Source organism: Macaca nemestrina, chromosome 17, assembly GCF_043159975.1.
Source record: "Macaca nemestrina isolate mMacNem1 chromosome 17, mMacNem.hap1, whole genome shotgun sequence".
NCBI lineage: Eukaryota > Metazoa > Chordata > Mammalia > Primates > Cercopithecidae > Macaca > Macaca nemestrina.
The window spans coordinates 38,501,358-38,518,890 of record NC_092141.1 but is presented as its reverse complement, the minus strand read 5'-3'; the positions used below and the strand labels follow the sequence as shown (position 1 = coordinate 38,518,890).

The 17,533-nt window shown below is 40.8% G+C and overlaps 1 protein-coding gene across 1 annotated transcript in view; it reads left to right on the top strand.

Moving 5' to 3' along the window:
* Nucleotides 1-17,107, top strand: part of LOC139359288 (E3 ubiquitin-protein ligase KCMF1-like) — a 28,860-nt gene extending 11,753 nt beyond the window's left edge. Inside the window, 5 exon segments of the mRNA XM_071081912.1 lie at nt 5,605-5,702; nt 8,135-8,313; nt 11,384-11,666; nt 16,484-16,722; nt 16,725-17,107. Of these exon segments, the coding sequence (XP_070938013.1) occupies nt 5,605-5,702; nt 8,135-8,313; nt 11,384-11,666; nt 16,484-16,722; nt 16,725-16,744 (819 nt within the window). The 3' untranslated portion in view covers nt 16,745-17,107.
* The last annotated feature ends 426 nt before the right edge of the window (nt 17,108-17,533 follow it).

The following is a 17,533-nucleotide window of genomic DNA, read 5'->3' as shown; positions in this document are numbered from 1 at the left end:
ACTTCAGTTTCTGTCTTGTATTCATTGTATCTGCAGATTTTGTAGGATAAACTAATACTTTTAATTGGGAAGGAGATCCAAAAGCCTGAAGTTGTCATTGGCCGTGGCAGTTAGTTAGCTCAATAGAATGTCTTTCTTCTCTCTTTTTTTTTTTTTTGTATAAGCACTAAAGTATAACACGTGTCAACAGGTTTTGTGTGTTGGCTTTAAATTCAGATGACTCTTTTTGGGTCATTACTCTTCTGTGGAGAAAGTGTTTTAAACCCCATTCCCCCCATTGCGTTGCAGGTGATCAGAAAATCCCTTGGCATAATAAGCCTGGGTGTTTCTGTAGCTGAGTTCTAAGAGCCGCTCAAAAGCAGAGACATGAATTGTACCCCAGTTTGAAGAAATAATGAAAAATATACACCGATTTTTAAAAAAAAATTTTTGGTAGAGACTGCGTCTCACTGGGTGGCCCAGGCTGGTCTCAAACTCTTGTCTGCAAGTGATCCCCCTGCCTCATTCTCCCAAAGTGTTAGGGTTACAAGTATAAGCCACTGTGCCCTGCCCCAATTTTGGCCCCAGTTTTTAAAAAGAGATGAAATTCATATGAACTTTTAATATTGGCTGGAACTATGCTCATTTCTTGATAATGTTTTAACCTAAAGTGTTAAGTTAGTTCTGATTTGGGACTCAGTAAATGCTTAATGGATTATTCCATGGTAACAAAATTATACAATTTAACAGTCAGAACTTTAACTTTACCAGTTTACCTGGATTTCATAGTATAGATCCTTGAACAAGAAATAGGAAGGTGGTTATAAAGAATAGTTTTTAAAGCTGTGCATAGTACCCAGAGAGAGAATGCTGTCTGATGTGGTTGTATTAGTTCAAGAGAGAGGCGAGAGGAAATCCAAACTTGCTTTAGAATGGTTGATAACTGTATGGGGAAGAATGTGTGGAACTGTTGTTTAAAAAAAAAATCACGCATGCTGACTTCAGGTGCTTTCACAGAGGAGAAGTTCTGTGCATTCAGCAGTGACTCGGTGTTTATATGTGGAGTAACGACTTCAGAAGGTATGTTTTAAAGACATTGGCAACTGTGCTATATAATGTGCCCTAACTGGTTGCTGGCTGGCAGTCATGCCCTGGAACCACATGGAAAAATGGAGACTCTGTATGTTCTTGGAATGGGACCTTATCTCAATTGGTAAAGGCTTCCAAAGGGGCTACAGATAAAAAGCAAGATTGATGGTGACCCTCAGTGGCATGGTGAAGGAGAAGAGGAAACTCAAGCAATAGCAGAGACGACACTGAGAATGGCAAGGACATTTGTGAATCCAAATTTTTTTGTTAGGTAACAATAACATTTGGTGTTTTCGTATAACAGAGTAAATACAGTTTTTGAATATCATCGCTGTATTTGCCAAACTTACGTAGTTTGTTAATAATCAACCAGGACCTTTGTCAAAATAGATTGTTAAATCCCTCTCTTTCCAGAACTAGGAAACTGTATTTTTAACAATTGCTCCAGATGATTTATATTCTCTTTTTTTTTTTTTTTTTTTTTTTGAGACGGAGTCTTGCTCTGTCACCCAGGCTGGAATCCAGTGGCTCCATCTTGACTCACTGCAACCTCCACCTCCCTGGTTCAAACAATTCCCCTGCCTCAGCCTCCTGAGTAGCTAGGATTACAGGCGCACGGCCACCATGCCCAGCTAATTTTTTGTGTTTTTATTAGAGACGGGGTTTCACCATGTTGGCCATACTGGTCTCAAACTCCTAACCTCAGGCAATCCACCTGCCTCGGCCTCCCAAAGTGCTGGGATTATAGGCGTCAGCCACTGCGCCTGGCCCTGATAATTTATATTCTTTTTTTTTTTTTTTTTTTTTTTTTTTTTTTTTTTTGAGACGCGCCTAGACTGGAGTGCAGTGGCGCAATCTCGGCTCACTGCAAGCTCCGCCTCCCGGGTTCACGCCATTCTCCTGCCTCAGCCTCCCGAGTAGCTGGGACTACAGGCGCCCGCCACCGCGCCCGGCTAGTTTTTTGTGTTTTTAGTAGAGACGGAGTTTCACTGTGTTGTCCAGGATGGTCTTAGTCTCCTGACCTGGTGATCCACCTGCCTCGGCCTCCCAAAGTGCTGGGATTACAGGCGTGAGCCACCGCGCCCGGCGATGATTTATATTCTTAGCCAAATTAAAGAAATACTGACTTAAGCCAGTTAAGTAAATCTTAATTGATAAGTTGTTACAATTTTAAGCTTGTGTGTTATATGGAATTTTCCTGTACGAATAATAGATACTACTCTATCATGTGGCAGTGGAAGTATGATAAATATTAATGTTGACAAGCTGTCATAATTTTAGGGTCAGTACCCTAAAATTACCCTTGTGTTGAGTTTTCCTGTGCTGTAAGAGATATTCGGCACCACGATGTGGAAAGAAAGACACACTCAAAACTAAGAAGTGTTTGTGGCCATGAGTGGCACAGTGGCTTGCTTCCTCCCACTCCCCACCACCTCTTTTCCATTTCTCCTGCCTCGCTTTGCTCTCCTTTTTCTTTCTTCTTCTTGTTCCCTTCATTTCCTTTCAGAAAACACAGTCTTAAGAACAAGCGTTTTTGTCTTAAAGCGTGAGTTAGCTTGCTAAACATAAAATGTAAAACCTAAAAGATGACCAGGCCTCTGAGGTCACATCAGCATCTGAGCTTAGTTTTCCTTTCCAAGTCCTCATCCGAGTTCACTTTATGTGACCCAAGTGTGGCAACATCTTCCACTTGGTTCTAAACCTAGTATCTTGATTTTCTTTTTTCCTTTTTTTTTTTTTTTTTTTTTTTTGAGATGGAGTCTCTGTTGCTCAGGCTGGAGTGCAGTGGTGCAATCTTGGCTCACTGCAACCTCCACCTCCTGGGTTCAAGTGATTCTCCTGCCTCAGCCTCCTGAGTAGCTGGGATTACAGGCACGTGCCACCACGCCCAGCTCATTTTTGTATTTTTTAGTAGAGATGGGGTTTCACCATGTTGGTCAGGCTGGTCTTGAACTCCTGACCTCGTGATCCACCCGCCTCAGCCTCCCAAAGTGCTGGGATTACAGGCATGAGCCACCACGCCTTGCCTAGCCTCTTTATTTTCTATGCTAGCTGTCAACCTGGGTGATCCTCCCACCACAGTAATTTCTTATCCTCAGTAATTCTTTATCCCTAGACGTTATGGAAGTTTGGTTGGTTGGTTGGTTGGTTTTATATTATTTCTCTATGAATGAAGCAGTTCTGAATACCTTCATCCTGCCATCTTAACATAGTTACTCCAGTGAAATAAAAAAGATTGTGAGTATAGAACCAAAGTCAATACACAATAAGGAAAGATCTTGGCTTTATTTTATATCCTCCTCTCAAAGGTACTTTTCTACTTGTTAAATTATCTATCTTATTAGGACATTCTTAGTACATTTGGTATCTCTGCTTCCCATTCTGTTTTCCTTCTAGGAATTTATATCCTTGTGGAGACTTTTCTCATCTACCAACATTTTTATGTCCCCTCAAGTACTGAAGCCTCTGCAGCAATCTCTGGATAGCTCAAGTTGTTTATAGATTTTACCCGAAGGCCAATATAAAGGAAGGTATCTTAGAAGAAAGATGCCTTTTCCTTTTGGTGGTTATTTTCTCTTTAAATAAAAATCTTATAGAGACTTATAATATTGTAATAAGACTATAACCCAGCACTTGTTAACTTTTTCAAAATGATGAGTCTCTAAGGTAGCTTGTTTTATTTTTAAATAACTGGAACATGTTTTCTGTTTCTCTAAACCTTGCTGGTCTTTTTTTTTTTTTTTTTTTTTTTTTTTTTTTTTTTTTTTAAAGCAAATCTGTCTGAAGTTTAAAACCAAAGACAAATCATACTGTGCTGCATCTCTCAAAGAGTTTACAGTTTAGCTAGGTAAGACCAGAAGCACATGAAAAGTAAAATAGGTATATCAGACATAACCAGGTAATGTCAGAGTACAGGAATGGTACAGATAGCAGAAGTTAAATTCCTAGTAAAGAGAGAGTGGATAATCTGTAAACTTGTGACACATACAGCTACTTACTGACAGAGGAAAGAATCTGACCACCTTCCTTGGCATCTTTTAAGAAAGGCATAGACAGGTCTATCTACTTCTTTTTCTCATTTGCCTCATCACATTCCATTGTGACCTCTCTAGTTCTTTTGCAAACTGTCACGCTTAAATGTTATTTCTCATGAACATATTTAGGTTTTCCTGAGGATATTTCTCAGAGTCCTGAGTCACATAATCAGGACAGCTGATTAGGCATAAGAGAGACTGATACCAAATCAGAGTTGAACTCTCAGGGGACTTCTGCTGTCTGGTTGTTAGATGATGGGAAGTTATGTTTGTTTGGGCTCCAGGAATCAGAGCAGTTTGTTTTCCCTCCATACCCCAGGATTGTCCTTCCAAGTCTCACCCCTCCCATCTCCCCTCATGTCTAGCACTACCACCTACTCCCAATGTGCAGTCAGCAGATAATAAGGCTGACCAATTGCCTAGATTTTGCCTAGGTGAAAGAATTTTGGCTCAAGTACTAGCAAGATGAATCACATATCCTGTCTTTAACCTTCTTATTTATTTATAAAGACACAAGTCTACCACTTGAACTGTGCACTTCCTGGGGCTCCCTTTGGTCATGCCCCTTGCTTCAGACCTTTCTTCTTGGCCCTGTTCTTTAAGATTGAAATTGTTCATACTTCAAGTCTTGGCTACCATTATTAGAACATTATCTGCCCATTTGAATTTCGGAAGAGAAAGGGCCTTTCCTCTTTAAAAAGCTCCTCATTCTTTCTATCCTTCCCCTCTCCTTCCCTGTTTCACCAATTCTGTTAACTATAAACACCGCCTTCCCAACCTGTCACCGACTCCCCAAACCGTGACTGTGTACACATCATTTTATTCCTACTTTCTCCTGTCTCTTGCCAAAAGGCCCATGGAAAGTTGAGCTTCTACTCCTTGAGCCTGACCTGGTTACAAGCTTATGGCCTACCACCCATTTCTTTGGGAAATAAGGTTAAAAAATGGACTTCCATACAATATGCCCCTTGGAAGTCACATTCATAAATTTATAGACCACATTTGCATATTATCAGTAATCATAATCTGTCTTACATTCAACATATCTGTTGAATGTTTGCATAGTTGCATTTAATCAGACCTCTGCTGTCTTATTTGGGAATTGTCTCTCAAGTATAGCTTACTTTGGGGAAGTGTGCCCTAGGCTTGTATCTGTCTTTACCATTCAAGACTGGACTTAAACATAAATGTGCACTGAATAGCATATTTTTAAAGTTTTTTTAATGGAAACTATTTTGCTAGGCCATACGAATGAATCAGGCAGGCTGTTAGAAGGCCCTGCCAGAGATCAAGTTTGGTGTGTCTGAAACTGTTGTGTTTGACCCTGAGGGACCTTGTGTGAACCGTTCTTGCTTAGGCTTCTACTGGTTTTCACTAATTCAGGATCTGCTGAGTTTTTTATTGGTTAAAACTTGATAATAGTGAAACAACAGAATCCTCTTCCGGAAAGGTGTCTTCTTGACATTCATTTGTTAAGCTGCTTTCTTTACTTCCATTGCAGATTTGTCCAATACGTGCAGCGTTACCTGGAGGCGATCCTAATCATGTCACGGATGACTGTGCAGCTCATCTTACACGTGAACACAGAGCCCCTAGAGATTGAATCTCCTTCTAAGAGATGACAAGGAAAAGAGTTGTTTGCAACGTTTGTCATTTTGATTTTTTGTTTTGGAGACAGGATCTCGCTGTGTCGACCTGGCTGGTCTCAAACTCCTGAGCTCAAGTGATCGTCCTGCTTCAGCCTCTTGAGTAGCTGGGACTATAGGCACACAAGTGCCACTGCATCCAGCTTGTCATTTTGATTATTTTTAAGGATAATATCCCCCAAAAGAGGAAAACTAATCTCCAAATTATTTTTACTTATTTGAACTTTTCCTAAAAGTGACTCAGTGTTGAGATGCAATTGATTTCTCTTTTTATATATTATCACTGTTGCATGAACCATTTTCACTAAGTGAAAGTTGACTTGTCCTTCATCTTTAGTTCACTATAATTAGATTTTTTTTAAGGCAGTTTGACCAGATTATGTCTTCCAGGATGGAAAGCGGAAAAATGTTAATCCAAATTAAAATTTAATTAGTTAAATATCAAGAGGCATTATTTGCTTTCCCTCTCTGTTGCTCTGCTGCCTTACCCTGTTGTGGGTGTGGCGTGGTGAGATGGTGGGGGCAGGTGTGCGTCTTAGTGTTCCTTTCCTTTTTGGGGTCTCCTTCTCCAAAAAGAGCCATTTCCTGCCCAGTTCCTGAGTAGGATAGCGTAAGGTCAGCTCCAGCTTTACATTTCCTTTCCTGCTTTTCTTTTTTTTTTTTTTTTTTGAGTCTGAGTCTCACTCTGTCGGCCAGGCTGGAGTGCAATGGCACGATCTTCAGCTCATTGCAACTTCCACCTCCTGGGTTCAAGCAATTCTCCTGCCTTGGCCTCCCAAGTAGCTGAGATTACAGGTGCCCGCCACCATGCCCAGCTAATTTTTGTATTTTTAGTAGAGATGGGGTTTCACCATATTGGCCATGCCGGTCTCTTGGCCAATCTGGTCTCGAACTCCTGACCGCCCGCCTTGGCTTCCCAAAGTTCTGGGATTACAGGCATGAGCCACTGCGCCTGGCCAGTTTTTGTATTTTTTTTTAGTAGAGATGGGGTTTCACCATATGGGCCAGGCCGGTCTTGAACTCCGGACCTCAGTGATCCGCCCGCCTCGGCCTCCCAAAGTGTTGGGATTATAGGTGTGAGCCACCACGCCCAGCTCCTGATTTTATTTCTTCATTCCCTTCCTTATCTCTCAACAGTTGCTGGCATTGTTCCCTGAGATTACTGGCCTACCAGAGTGATTAATTTTGTGGTCTTTGCTTCTGGTTTCAAGTTATGAATTGTTCGTCTAAAACTGTCACCAGCTGGGTACAGTGCCTCATGCCTACACTCCCAGCACTTTGAAAGGCCAAGGTGGGAGGATCACTTGAGCCTAGAAGTTCGAAACCAGCCCAGACAACATAGGAAGACCCCATCTGTACCAAAATAATGAGCTGGCCATGGTGGCACACACCTGTGGTCCCAGCTACTCAAGAGGCTGAAGTAGAAGGATGGCTTGAGCCCATGAGCTCAAGGCTGCCGTAAGCTATGGTTGTACCACTGCACTTCAGCCTGGCAACAAAGTGAGACCCTGTCTCAAAATACATATATATATATAAAATCATAATATATAAATTATCAAATATATAAATATGATCGCATCACTTTCTCTAAAACCCAAACCATCCTCATTAATATGATGGAACACTGCATGTACGGTGACGCCTGAAGGCCTCCTGGAGCTACCCATCTGGTGGTCCTTTAAATAACTCCAGAACCATCAGCTGAAAAACTGAGAAGCCAGCAAAAAAATGAATCTGCATTATAAAGCTGGTCTGTTTGGTGCTTTAAAGGAAAAATCTCTTCTATATGATCTGGCCTCCCCCACCTCTCATTTGCCTTTGTGGAAACGTAGGGTTGTCTTCATGAGTTTTGACAGCTATTTGCGACTCAGGACCTTTTTCAGTTTGACTCAAACTCAGCTATGTAAGATGGTTGAGGCTGCTGGGAATTTGACTTCGTGATAAATGTCATGTTAATCTGTCTGTGTGTCTTACACAAGAAATGCAAATCTGTTTTCTGCTTAGCAGCAGCATTGGAAAGAAGCTTGAAAACAGATTAAAACTAGTAATCCAAAAGAAATCTTTGATCTGCTGAATATAAATTCAATATTGTTCCTTTTTCATTATAGGTGGTATTTGAGATTTCATGAGCTATATAGAGAAGCTTTCTTACCTCACACAGCCAATACACACACACACACTCACATGTTGCCTTATATTTGAGTGTTTTTTTTTAGGGTTAATAGCCCTCCCTCATAGATAGAGTTGGGACATTTGCACTTTAAGTTAAATGTGCTGTTTTTAAATGCTTACAATTCAGGAAGTCTTTATATCTGTCTAGCAAGGGCTCAAGTGATTTTTTTTTTCTTTCTGTGAAATATTTTCATTTTTTTCTTAACTTTTGGGTTATGATGAATCGAGTGGTGTTCGACATGTACGTAGAATGTTTCTCCCTGGCCGGGGATTAGGAGGTCCTCGTGCTCGTAGATCAAACATGCACTTTACTAGCAGTTCTACTGGTGGACTTTCTTCTTCTCAGAGTTCATATTCTCCAAGCAATAGGGAAGCCATGGCTCCTATAGCTGGTAAGTTAGTTTCACATTCATAAGGGAAATGGCAGGGGAAGGAGGAGCTCCTTTTAAAACTTTTTGTGATGCCAGGTGCGGTGGCTCACTCTGGGAGGCGGGAGCGGGTGGATCACTTGAGGCCGGGAATTCAAGACCAACCTGGCCAACATGGTGAAACTCCATCTCTACTAAAAATATAAAAATCAGCCAGATGTGGTGGTGGGCGCCTGTAATCGCAGCTACTCAGGAGGCTGAGGCATGAGAATCACTCAAGCCTGGGAGGTGGAGGTTCCAGGGAGCCAAGCTCGCACCACTGCACTCCAGCCTAGGTGATGGAGTGAGACCCTGTCTCAAAAAAAAAAAAAAAAAAAAATTGTGAGATTTGTGTTCTTAGCCTCACCTCTCTGATCGTAAGCCATGTTCCTTCACAAAATTGCCAAATACTTTAAAAGTGTAAAATGTGTTCAAAGCCGATACTTAACATAAAGTAATTCATACTCTTCTGGCATCGCTTAAGTCCAGTAGTCCCCCTCTCATATGTGGTTTTGCTTTCCCGGGTTTCAGTTACCCACAACCAACTACAGTCAAAAAATCGGTGAGTACAGGACAGTAAGATACTTTGAGAGGGAGAGAGACCACATCACATAACTTTCATGGTCTATTTTTAGATTTGCTCTATTTTGTTGTGAATCTCGTACTGTGCCTAATTTATAAATTAAACTTTAGCACAACAGATAAGTATATATAGGAAAAAACATATAAGGTTCTGTGTTATCCAGATGCCCATTTCAGCCATTCACTGGGGGTCTTGGAACATGTCTCCTGCAGGTAAAGGGAGTGGGAGACTCCTGTTCTTAGAGACATAAGATGATAAAAAATGGTTTTATGTTGTATTTGTGGCCTCTATTGAAGCCCAAGGAAATCATAAAAGATTTCAGTTTGAATACCTCCAAAATTTCATGGTTAAACCTCCATAAGTACACATAACAAATGTCCAAAGCACATTTGAAATTAAGGTTTTATAAGGTATAGCTAACATTTTTAAGAACATGTTATGTGTAAAATTCTATCACAGATTTATGCCTATCTCAGGTGTTGTGCAGGGCGCCTCATGGCTTCCAGGTACACATTCCACCACATGGACACATTGCAGAACTGTTATCTATAGCTAATTGACAAGACTAAAAAATTAAGCTCTTCTCATGGAAGAAAGGAAAGTAAGACTTAATGTCCTGATCTTGATTTGAGAACTGTATTTTGGTAGAACATACTGAAAGGTACATGTTTAATAGCTTGGGGAAAATGTTAAAAAAAAAAACCAAAAAACAAAAAAACATAGTTTTTGAACCTGGCCATGTCACTGGGTCTAGTACATGACAAACCTGGGAAGTTGGTAGCAGAACACAGGGTCAGAATAAAATATAAGAAATCACTGTAGCCTGACAATCTGCAAGACACACCAAGCAGACAAGTGGTAAGACTGTGGGACGTGTGCACACATTTAAAGCAACAGTTCTGAAATGTGTCCATGTGGTGAAGTGTGCACCTACCTGGAAGCCATGAGGTGCCCTGCAGAACACCTGACACACTGGTAAGTGTAAATCTGTAATAGAAACTGAGAACATCGGAGCTAAATGACAACTTAGGAACACAAAGGAGGAGACAGCAGACACTGGGGAAGGGTGGGAAGAGAGAGAGGAGCAGAAAGATAACTGTTAGGTACTGGACTTAATTGGGTACTGCGTGATGTAATAATATGTACGACAAACCCCCGTGATGTGTTTAACTGTGTAACAGACCTTCACATGTACCCCCAAATCTAAAATAAAAATTTAAAAAAGAAAAAAAACCTAAGAATAATGTGACACCTATCATGTTATTAAAAAGTTAGATATACCATATACAATTTTAATTCCAAATGTGCTTTGAACATTTGGGTGTGCAACAACAAAAACAAGCCTAACAAACTGAGTTTGGGGGATTTAAAAAATATTTCTTCATCCAAAGGGAATATTTACCTGCTATTTTGGTGGCAGACACTAAAAATTAAAGTAGTTTCTGGGCGCAAAATTCAAATTTGAGAAATTTTCATTTGTTTTTTTTCTGTCAGTGAAAATTAGTTTATTTTAGTGATAGACTGTATATTCCATGAAAGAGTGGTATAAGAGTGCTATCAAAAGCCTGGGATAAAGCAACAGTGAACAAGAAAACAGAAACTGTTAATGAGTTTTAATGATAAAGAGTTTTTGCTGGCCTAAGAGTGTCTGCAAGGCAATCATCGGTTCCCTATAAGCGAGGTAGACCCTCCACTTGGAAGAAGGCATTTCACTGCACCTTACGTAGATGAGGGTGCAGGGACAAAGGCTTACACCTCTTAATGAGTACAGCCTTATGGACACAAGACAGTCTGGATCATAACAGGCCACTAAGTACGCTGTACAGTCAGATGCAACAGGTTCTCAGGAGCCAGTCAGCCTTGCTGAGCACTGCTAGTGGTACCTACTGCAGTGGTACTCTGAAACAGCAGTACCAGAAGGTACTAGAGGGAGAAGCCAGAGGCGAGTGTTCAAGGGCCACTATCAGAAATGATCCAGGCCTCTTGGGCTACATCCTAATAATTCATTCAGTCATTCAGTAAATGTTTGAATTCCTGCTATATCAGGCCCTGTTCTGAGAGCTGGGAATATAGTCAACAGTAGACCTCATCCCTGCTTCCATGAAACACATATTGAGAAAGCTTATATTATAATTGGACCCGCAGATAAACCACTTCATTAAATACTAAGAGAAAGCTTAACTAAATCAGTCTATTATGCAGATAATTTTAAAGACAATTTAAGTTTTACTGAAAGCAAACATAGTTGGGTCTGGGTTGATATTCGTATGCATTTGCGTTCTCTGTACACAGTAACTCCTGCCTCCAGGAGGCATTCTAGAAGGTATTCAGCTCTTCACTGAAACTGTATGCTGCTGTGGTTACCTACCTGTTCACAATGCTTTTGATGTTGTTCCAGTCAAAGAGTGATCTGTAGCGTTTTGTTTTCCTCAGTATTAAGCAGACATTAATTGTCTTCATTTCCATTGGCAGAGCTTTTATCTCAGTTATCAGGAGTGAGACGTTCTGCAGGAGGACAGCTTAATTCCTCTGGCCCTTCCGCTTCTCAGTTACAACAACTGCAGATGCAGCTGCAGCTAGAACGGCGGCATGCCCAGGCAGCACGGCAACAACTGGAGACCGCACGCGATGCAACCCGGCGTACTAACGCAAGCAGTGTCACCACTGCAATCACACAATCCACAGCAACAACCAACATAGCTAATACAGAAAGCAGTCAGCAGACTCTCCAGAATTCCCAGTTTCTTTTAACAAGGTAGCTCATTTGTTGATAGAATTTTGTTTGGGAAGTAGTATTTTATTGCCACTACAATCTGGAATTATCTTTTCTCTTTTGTGCATATATATTTCTTTAAAATTCTGTGTTTGATTAAAACTCACAAATCTCTGATTAAAACTGCATATTCAGTATTTCCCCAAGAATGTGAAACATAGTAATTCTTTTAAATAAATTAAGAATACTGGGCCAGACTCAGTGGCTCACACCTCTAATCCCAGCACTTTGGGAGGCCAAGGCAAGCATATTGCCAGAGCCCAGGAGTTCCAAACCACCCTGGGCAACATGGTGAAATCTTCTCTCTACAAAAATTAGCCAGGTGTGATGGTGCGCACCTGTGGTCCCTGCTACTCAGGAGGCTGAGGCGGGAGGATTGTTTGAGCCCTGCAGGCAGAGGTTGCAGTAGCCAAGATTATGCCATTCATTCCAGCCTGGGTGACAGAGTGAGACCCTGTCTCTAAAATAAAATAACTGGTCTTCTTGTTCTCAAGGTATATATCATCATATAACATGAATTGTTTTGCCATAGTACCCATAAAACATTAAACACTATATCATTATATATATATGGTTCATGTTAGGTGCATTTATCATAATTAACATTGCTTTTTATTGCCAGTTTTAATCTACTGTGAAATATTAAAAGGTATAAGAAGGATTTCATAATACAGTGACAGTTTTCTCCTATGAATTTCTAAAAAAGCTAGATTTAAACTTTTATGGTTGGCACACAAAAGTAACTGTTAAAAAAAATGACTTCCCATGGTATAAATAATATTCAGTACAACAGTAAACTGCTCTACTGGATGGAGTTCCTGTTCGCTTCTGAAACTGTTAGCAGCTGTATGTATTTGTCTGCCAGAACTTCATAGGCATTTTATGTGACTTTCAGGAACATAAAGAATTTTAAAAAGAGCAATGATGAGTGGAGACTTAGCCTCAACAGATAATGAACCTGGACTAATTTGGGCTTTTAAGGGAGCAGAGAGGAATATAAAGAAAGAACTGTAAAATGAAGAATAGAGTTTGTGTAATACATCATTATCTCCAAAATGCAGTGTGTATGACAATTCATTGGGAGGTTAGAAGAAAATATTATAATTTCTACTTATATTTCTTTTATCTCATCCTCTGTTAATCCAGTGGTGCATGTGTATAGTTATAAATAACATAGTGTGGGTGCAGAATAAAAAATGCTTGAAAATCCCTGGACTAGAGCCCCAGCTTTGCCACTTGCAAGTTTTGGACCTCAGGCAAGTCATTTCACTCCTCCAAACCTCAATTTTATCATCAGTATCCCAGAAGTTTTGCCTCTAGAGAGAGAATTATTTTGAGGATGAAATGGAATACTGATACGTATGTGTATGGTCTGGCTCAGTGTCTGCCCTATAGTAAAGGCCCAATTAATGGTATTCATTATTATTTGTTATGAAACCAAGAAAAAACATGTAAATGGGTAATTTACCTTTGAATGACCTCTGCTAGGTCAGTAACTGTGCCTGGTTATTAGCAGATAATGCTGCTTTAATGTAAGAGAACCACAGGGCCACAGATGGAGCTACCTGCTGCCATGTAGCCTTACTGATAGGTACTGACCAGCAGCAGGTCCGTAGCATACCACATCTAAGTTCCTGCCTCAAAAAGGGGATCTACTAGTGTGCATTTCTACTGAGAGTTCACAGAACTGTGGGTGGAACGTCTTGCCAGTGCCCTTTGGAAAAGACACCTTCCTGTCCACCCTTGCCCTATCCTTTTCTTTTTTTTTTTTTTTTTTTTTTTTTAAGACCCAAACTACTCAGTGAGCTTGTCTGTGCATTTATTCCACACCCAACTCTCAGAGCATGGTATGAGTGATCTCTGAGTGCTCTCCCTGAATTCTGGTTGTAGCTTCTTGAAATTCCCCTTCTGTTATCTGATACTGTACATTGTATGGTACCATGTAATTTACAAACCACTTTCCACATATTTTATTGTATCATATGATTTATTTAAGGCAATATTTCCCCAGAAATACTCTCTTAACTTCATATATTCTAAGGAATATATGTAATTATGTTATTCCACCCCCAATTAATAAGGTCAGAGAAAGCAAAGTAAGAAGAATAAAGAGATTATTTACTGTTGGGCTTCTCAGAACTTCAAATGTATTAACATGCATTGTGAATTTTCAAGGCAAGGAGAACGGCTGCAGTGTATTCAGGAGAGATCCTGGTCTCTGGTCACTCAGCTCTTATGTGATATATATAGGGCCCAAGCCTTATTTTTGGTCTTTTCTTTGACCAGGGGCAGTTCCCATTGATGTTGCCCTGGAACTGATGGTAAGGTCACAGTTTCTTTGGAGTCCAAGATAGTTGACCTTTTAGAAAGTGATTGTTGGAGTGTGTAAGTCAGATCAGTCTTTTTTTGAGACAGAGTTTCGCTCTTGTTGCCCAGGCTGAAGTGCAATGGCGCGATCTCGGCTCACTGCAACCTCCACCTCCCAGGTTTAAGTGATTCTCCTGCCTCAGCCTCCCAAGTAGCTGGAATTACAGGCACACACCTCCACACCCGGCTAATGTTTTGTATTTTTAGTAGAAATGGGGTTTCACCATGTTGGTCAGTCTGGTCTCAACTCCTGACCTCGTGATCCGCGCGTCTCGGCCTCCCAGAGTGCTGGGATTACAGCTTTGGAGCCACCGTGCCTGGCCAGATCTCATCTTTTGACAATGGGACCAGCTCATTTTGCTAACCCCAACTTGAAGATCCTCGCAAGCCTTGCAGTTTCATTTATATCCTAAATTTTATATTTCATCAGGAAGTCAAGACCTAGTACCAGTGCCTCATATGCAGACTTTACCTGCCTCTCAGGAATGAGGTATCTTCTCAGTTATTTCCCTGAAAAACAAACAGTAATATTGTTACTGCATGTTCTCTTGAGGACTGAAGGCCACAGGCTGTATGTTTTTAGTTCGCCTCGTTGTTACGTGGGTAGTCCTCTTTACGTTCTTTATCTTTCTGTTACAAGGTTTAACTTCTCTAAAATTTTTTTTTCTTTACCAAAGACCTTTTCCAAAGAACATGGAATGACTTCAGTTCATAATATTTTTATAGCTTTGGGTTGAAAACGTGTAGTCTACTCAATCTTCTATTCCATTAGATACTCTCTTATGATAGCCTTAATTTTTTTTTAACCATAAATGTAATCAGTCATTTCCTTTCAATGTGGATTTTATGGCTTTTCTGTAATTACCTTTCAGATATTTTTGCATTCTTTCAGTTCTGAAATTTGATCTTTTGTTTTCTGAGTCATAGATACCTAATTATTTAGTGGTTTTGAACTTAGCACCTATGAGATTTTGTGCAAATTACTTAACCTTTGCTTCAGTTTCCTCTTCCTGTAAAATGTTGATAATAATAGTCCCTAACTCAGAGAGTTAAATGAGCTAATGCACTCAAAGAGCACTCAGAGCCTGACCCGCCGTTAGTGTCGTCCGTGGTGGCATGGGCCTTGCAGTGCTGGGAGAACAGCAGGGAGCAGGTGCCAGGCAGTAGGGCAGCGTAGAATAGATCTGTCTCTGGGCTCAGGGTGCTGCCTCTGGGTACTCAGGGAGAAGACCTGTCATGTATGCCTGCCGGGCCTCCTTTCAGTGTCCCCATATTCTCCCTCTTTGTTCCTTTTGCTGCCCCGTTGCTTCTGCTCGTTTCCCTTTCTTTGCCACTGAAAGTGTAGAGAAAACCAGTACTGAAACTAAGCAGAATTTTATATCATTTTTTGTTGGAGATTGACCTTTTTTTTTTTTTTTTTTGAGACAGAGTCTCACTCTGCTGCCCAGGCTGGAGTGAAGTGGCACGATCTTGGCTCACTGTAACCTCCGGCTCCCGGGTTTAAGCAATTCTCGTGCCTCAGCCTCCCAAGTAGCTTGGATTACAGGCATGCACCACCATGCCCTGCTAATTTTTGTATTTTTAGTAGAGAAGGGGCTTCACCATGACGGCCGGGCTGGACATGAACTCCTGACCTCAGGTGATCCACCCATTTCAGCCTCCCAAAGTGCTGGGATTACAGGTGTGAGCCACTGCACCCGGCCAGAGATTGACATTTTAAAGTAATTTAACAAGTTTAGTAACAAGTGATAAGTAGAATTTTCAGCTCTTAACATCTGTCCAGTCTCTGTGCATATGAGCCGGGTTTCCCAGCATAGCCCAGATCTCATAAGTACATGCGTCAGGGGAGCAAGTCAGGCAGGTAGACCTTGCGTCTGCCCTGCTACACGGTAGGTCTTGGTAGAAGAAATGCAGGAGGCTGTATGTGTTTTCTTGCCCTCTCTAGCTTCTGCATATGCCAGGAAGAATTAAATAGAGTAATAGAGAACAGTCAGAGGAAATTTTCGGATATTTTTCAGTTGAATATTCTGTTCACTGCAGATTTTGTTTTTGTGTTTTATTTTCCTGTATTTACCCCCAGATGAAATTCTGGTTAGACACTTTCCCAAGCGTCTAATCTGTAAGAAATCCTGTTTTCCTTAGAAAATTTTCACCTAGCTTTCTCTGGAGTGGAAAAAGTCTAAATGTATTTTTTTTTCTCATTGAGTCTAATTAAAGCATAGATTTGCACCTCCAGGTAACAGTATTGCAACAAATGTGGGGAATTCGTCTCAACACAATTAAGGATAAATTAGAGCCAGATATTCCAGCAATGTCTCATTCTGAATTTTGCCAACTGTAAAACTTGCACAGTGGAGAGCACTGTAGAAATTGGCCATGCCATTGTTCATTGACTTTTTAACAATAAGGTCTTTTCTTTTTAACTTACACAGGTTGAATGATCCTAAAATGTCTGAAACGGAGCGCCAGTCCATGGAAAGAGAGCGTGCAGACCGCAGCCTGTTTGTCCAAGAGCTCCTTCGGTCCACTTTAGTGTGTGAAGAGAGCTCATCCTCAGACGAGGATGATCGGGGGGAGATGGCAGATTTTGGTGCTATGGGCTGTGTAGATATTATGCCTTTAGATGTTGCTTTAGAAAACCTACATTTAAAAGAGAGTAATAAAGGAAATGAGCTCCACCACCTCCTCTTTGATGACATCCCAATTCTCAGACAATGTCCTCTGTGCTGTATTTGCCAATGAAAGTGGACAACAACTATCTTGGGTTTGTTTGGTGATTGTAATTTCAGGTCTGTCACTCTTGTTACATTGTGTACATTCAAAAGGAAGAGAGAAAATATATATGATAATCATTTCCACTTAACTAATTTTTACTTCTAGCAGGTAAATGTAGGTAGCAGTGCAGGGGTCATCTCTGCTTCCTGTACCTTGACCTGCAAAAGGCTCTCCTGATACTCCACATTCAAACTGAAGAGGAAAATTGAAATCTCTAATGAAGCTGCTGTGTGTATTTATGAATATTAGTGAATAAAAACTGCTTGGATGGTTTACCTTAACTACTTACTGCATGAGGTATTTTGCAGCGTGCATGAGTTTTAGTGACCTTGTTATTTAAAAAATTAAATATAAGGAGTAAAACTTAAAAAAAAAAATACAAAGCCCAAAGCTTTCCCAAACATTATTCAACGGTTATACTACGAAGTAGCTTTTGAATAACGTCTGCCTGAATCACCTTTCTTTGTGTGCCTCCTACGCACAAAGCCAGCTCTGCAGTGGAATCTGGGGATGGTAGCCGGGTGTGGCACTCCGCCCTGTGTGACTGTCCTGTCTCCCTGTTAGTCATCTTGCCTGTGTGGGGCTCAGCCTGTCTCTTTAACTCATCTGTAGAAGACACAGCAGTAAAGCTACCGTTGGAAGCTGCTGCAGGGGCCTTTGTGTGCCCTAAAAACAAATCCTGTTCATGTTTGTTTAAAGTTTTTACT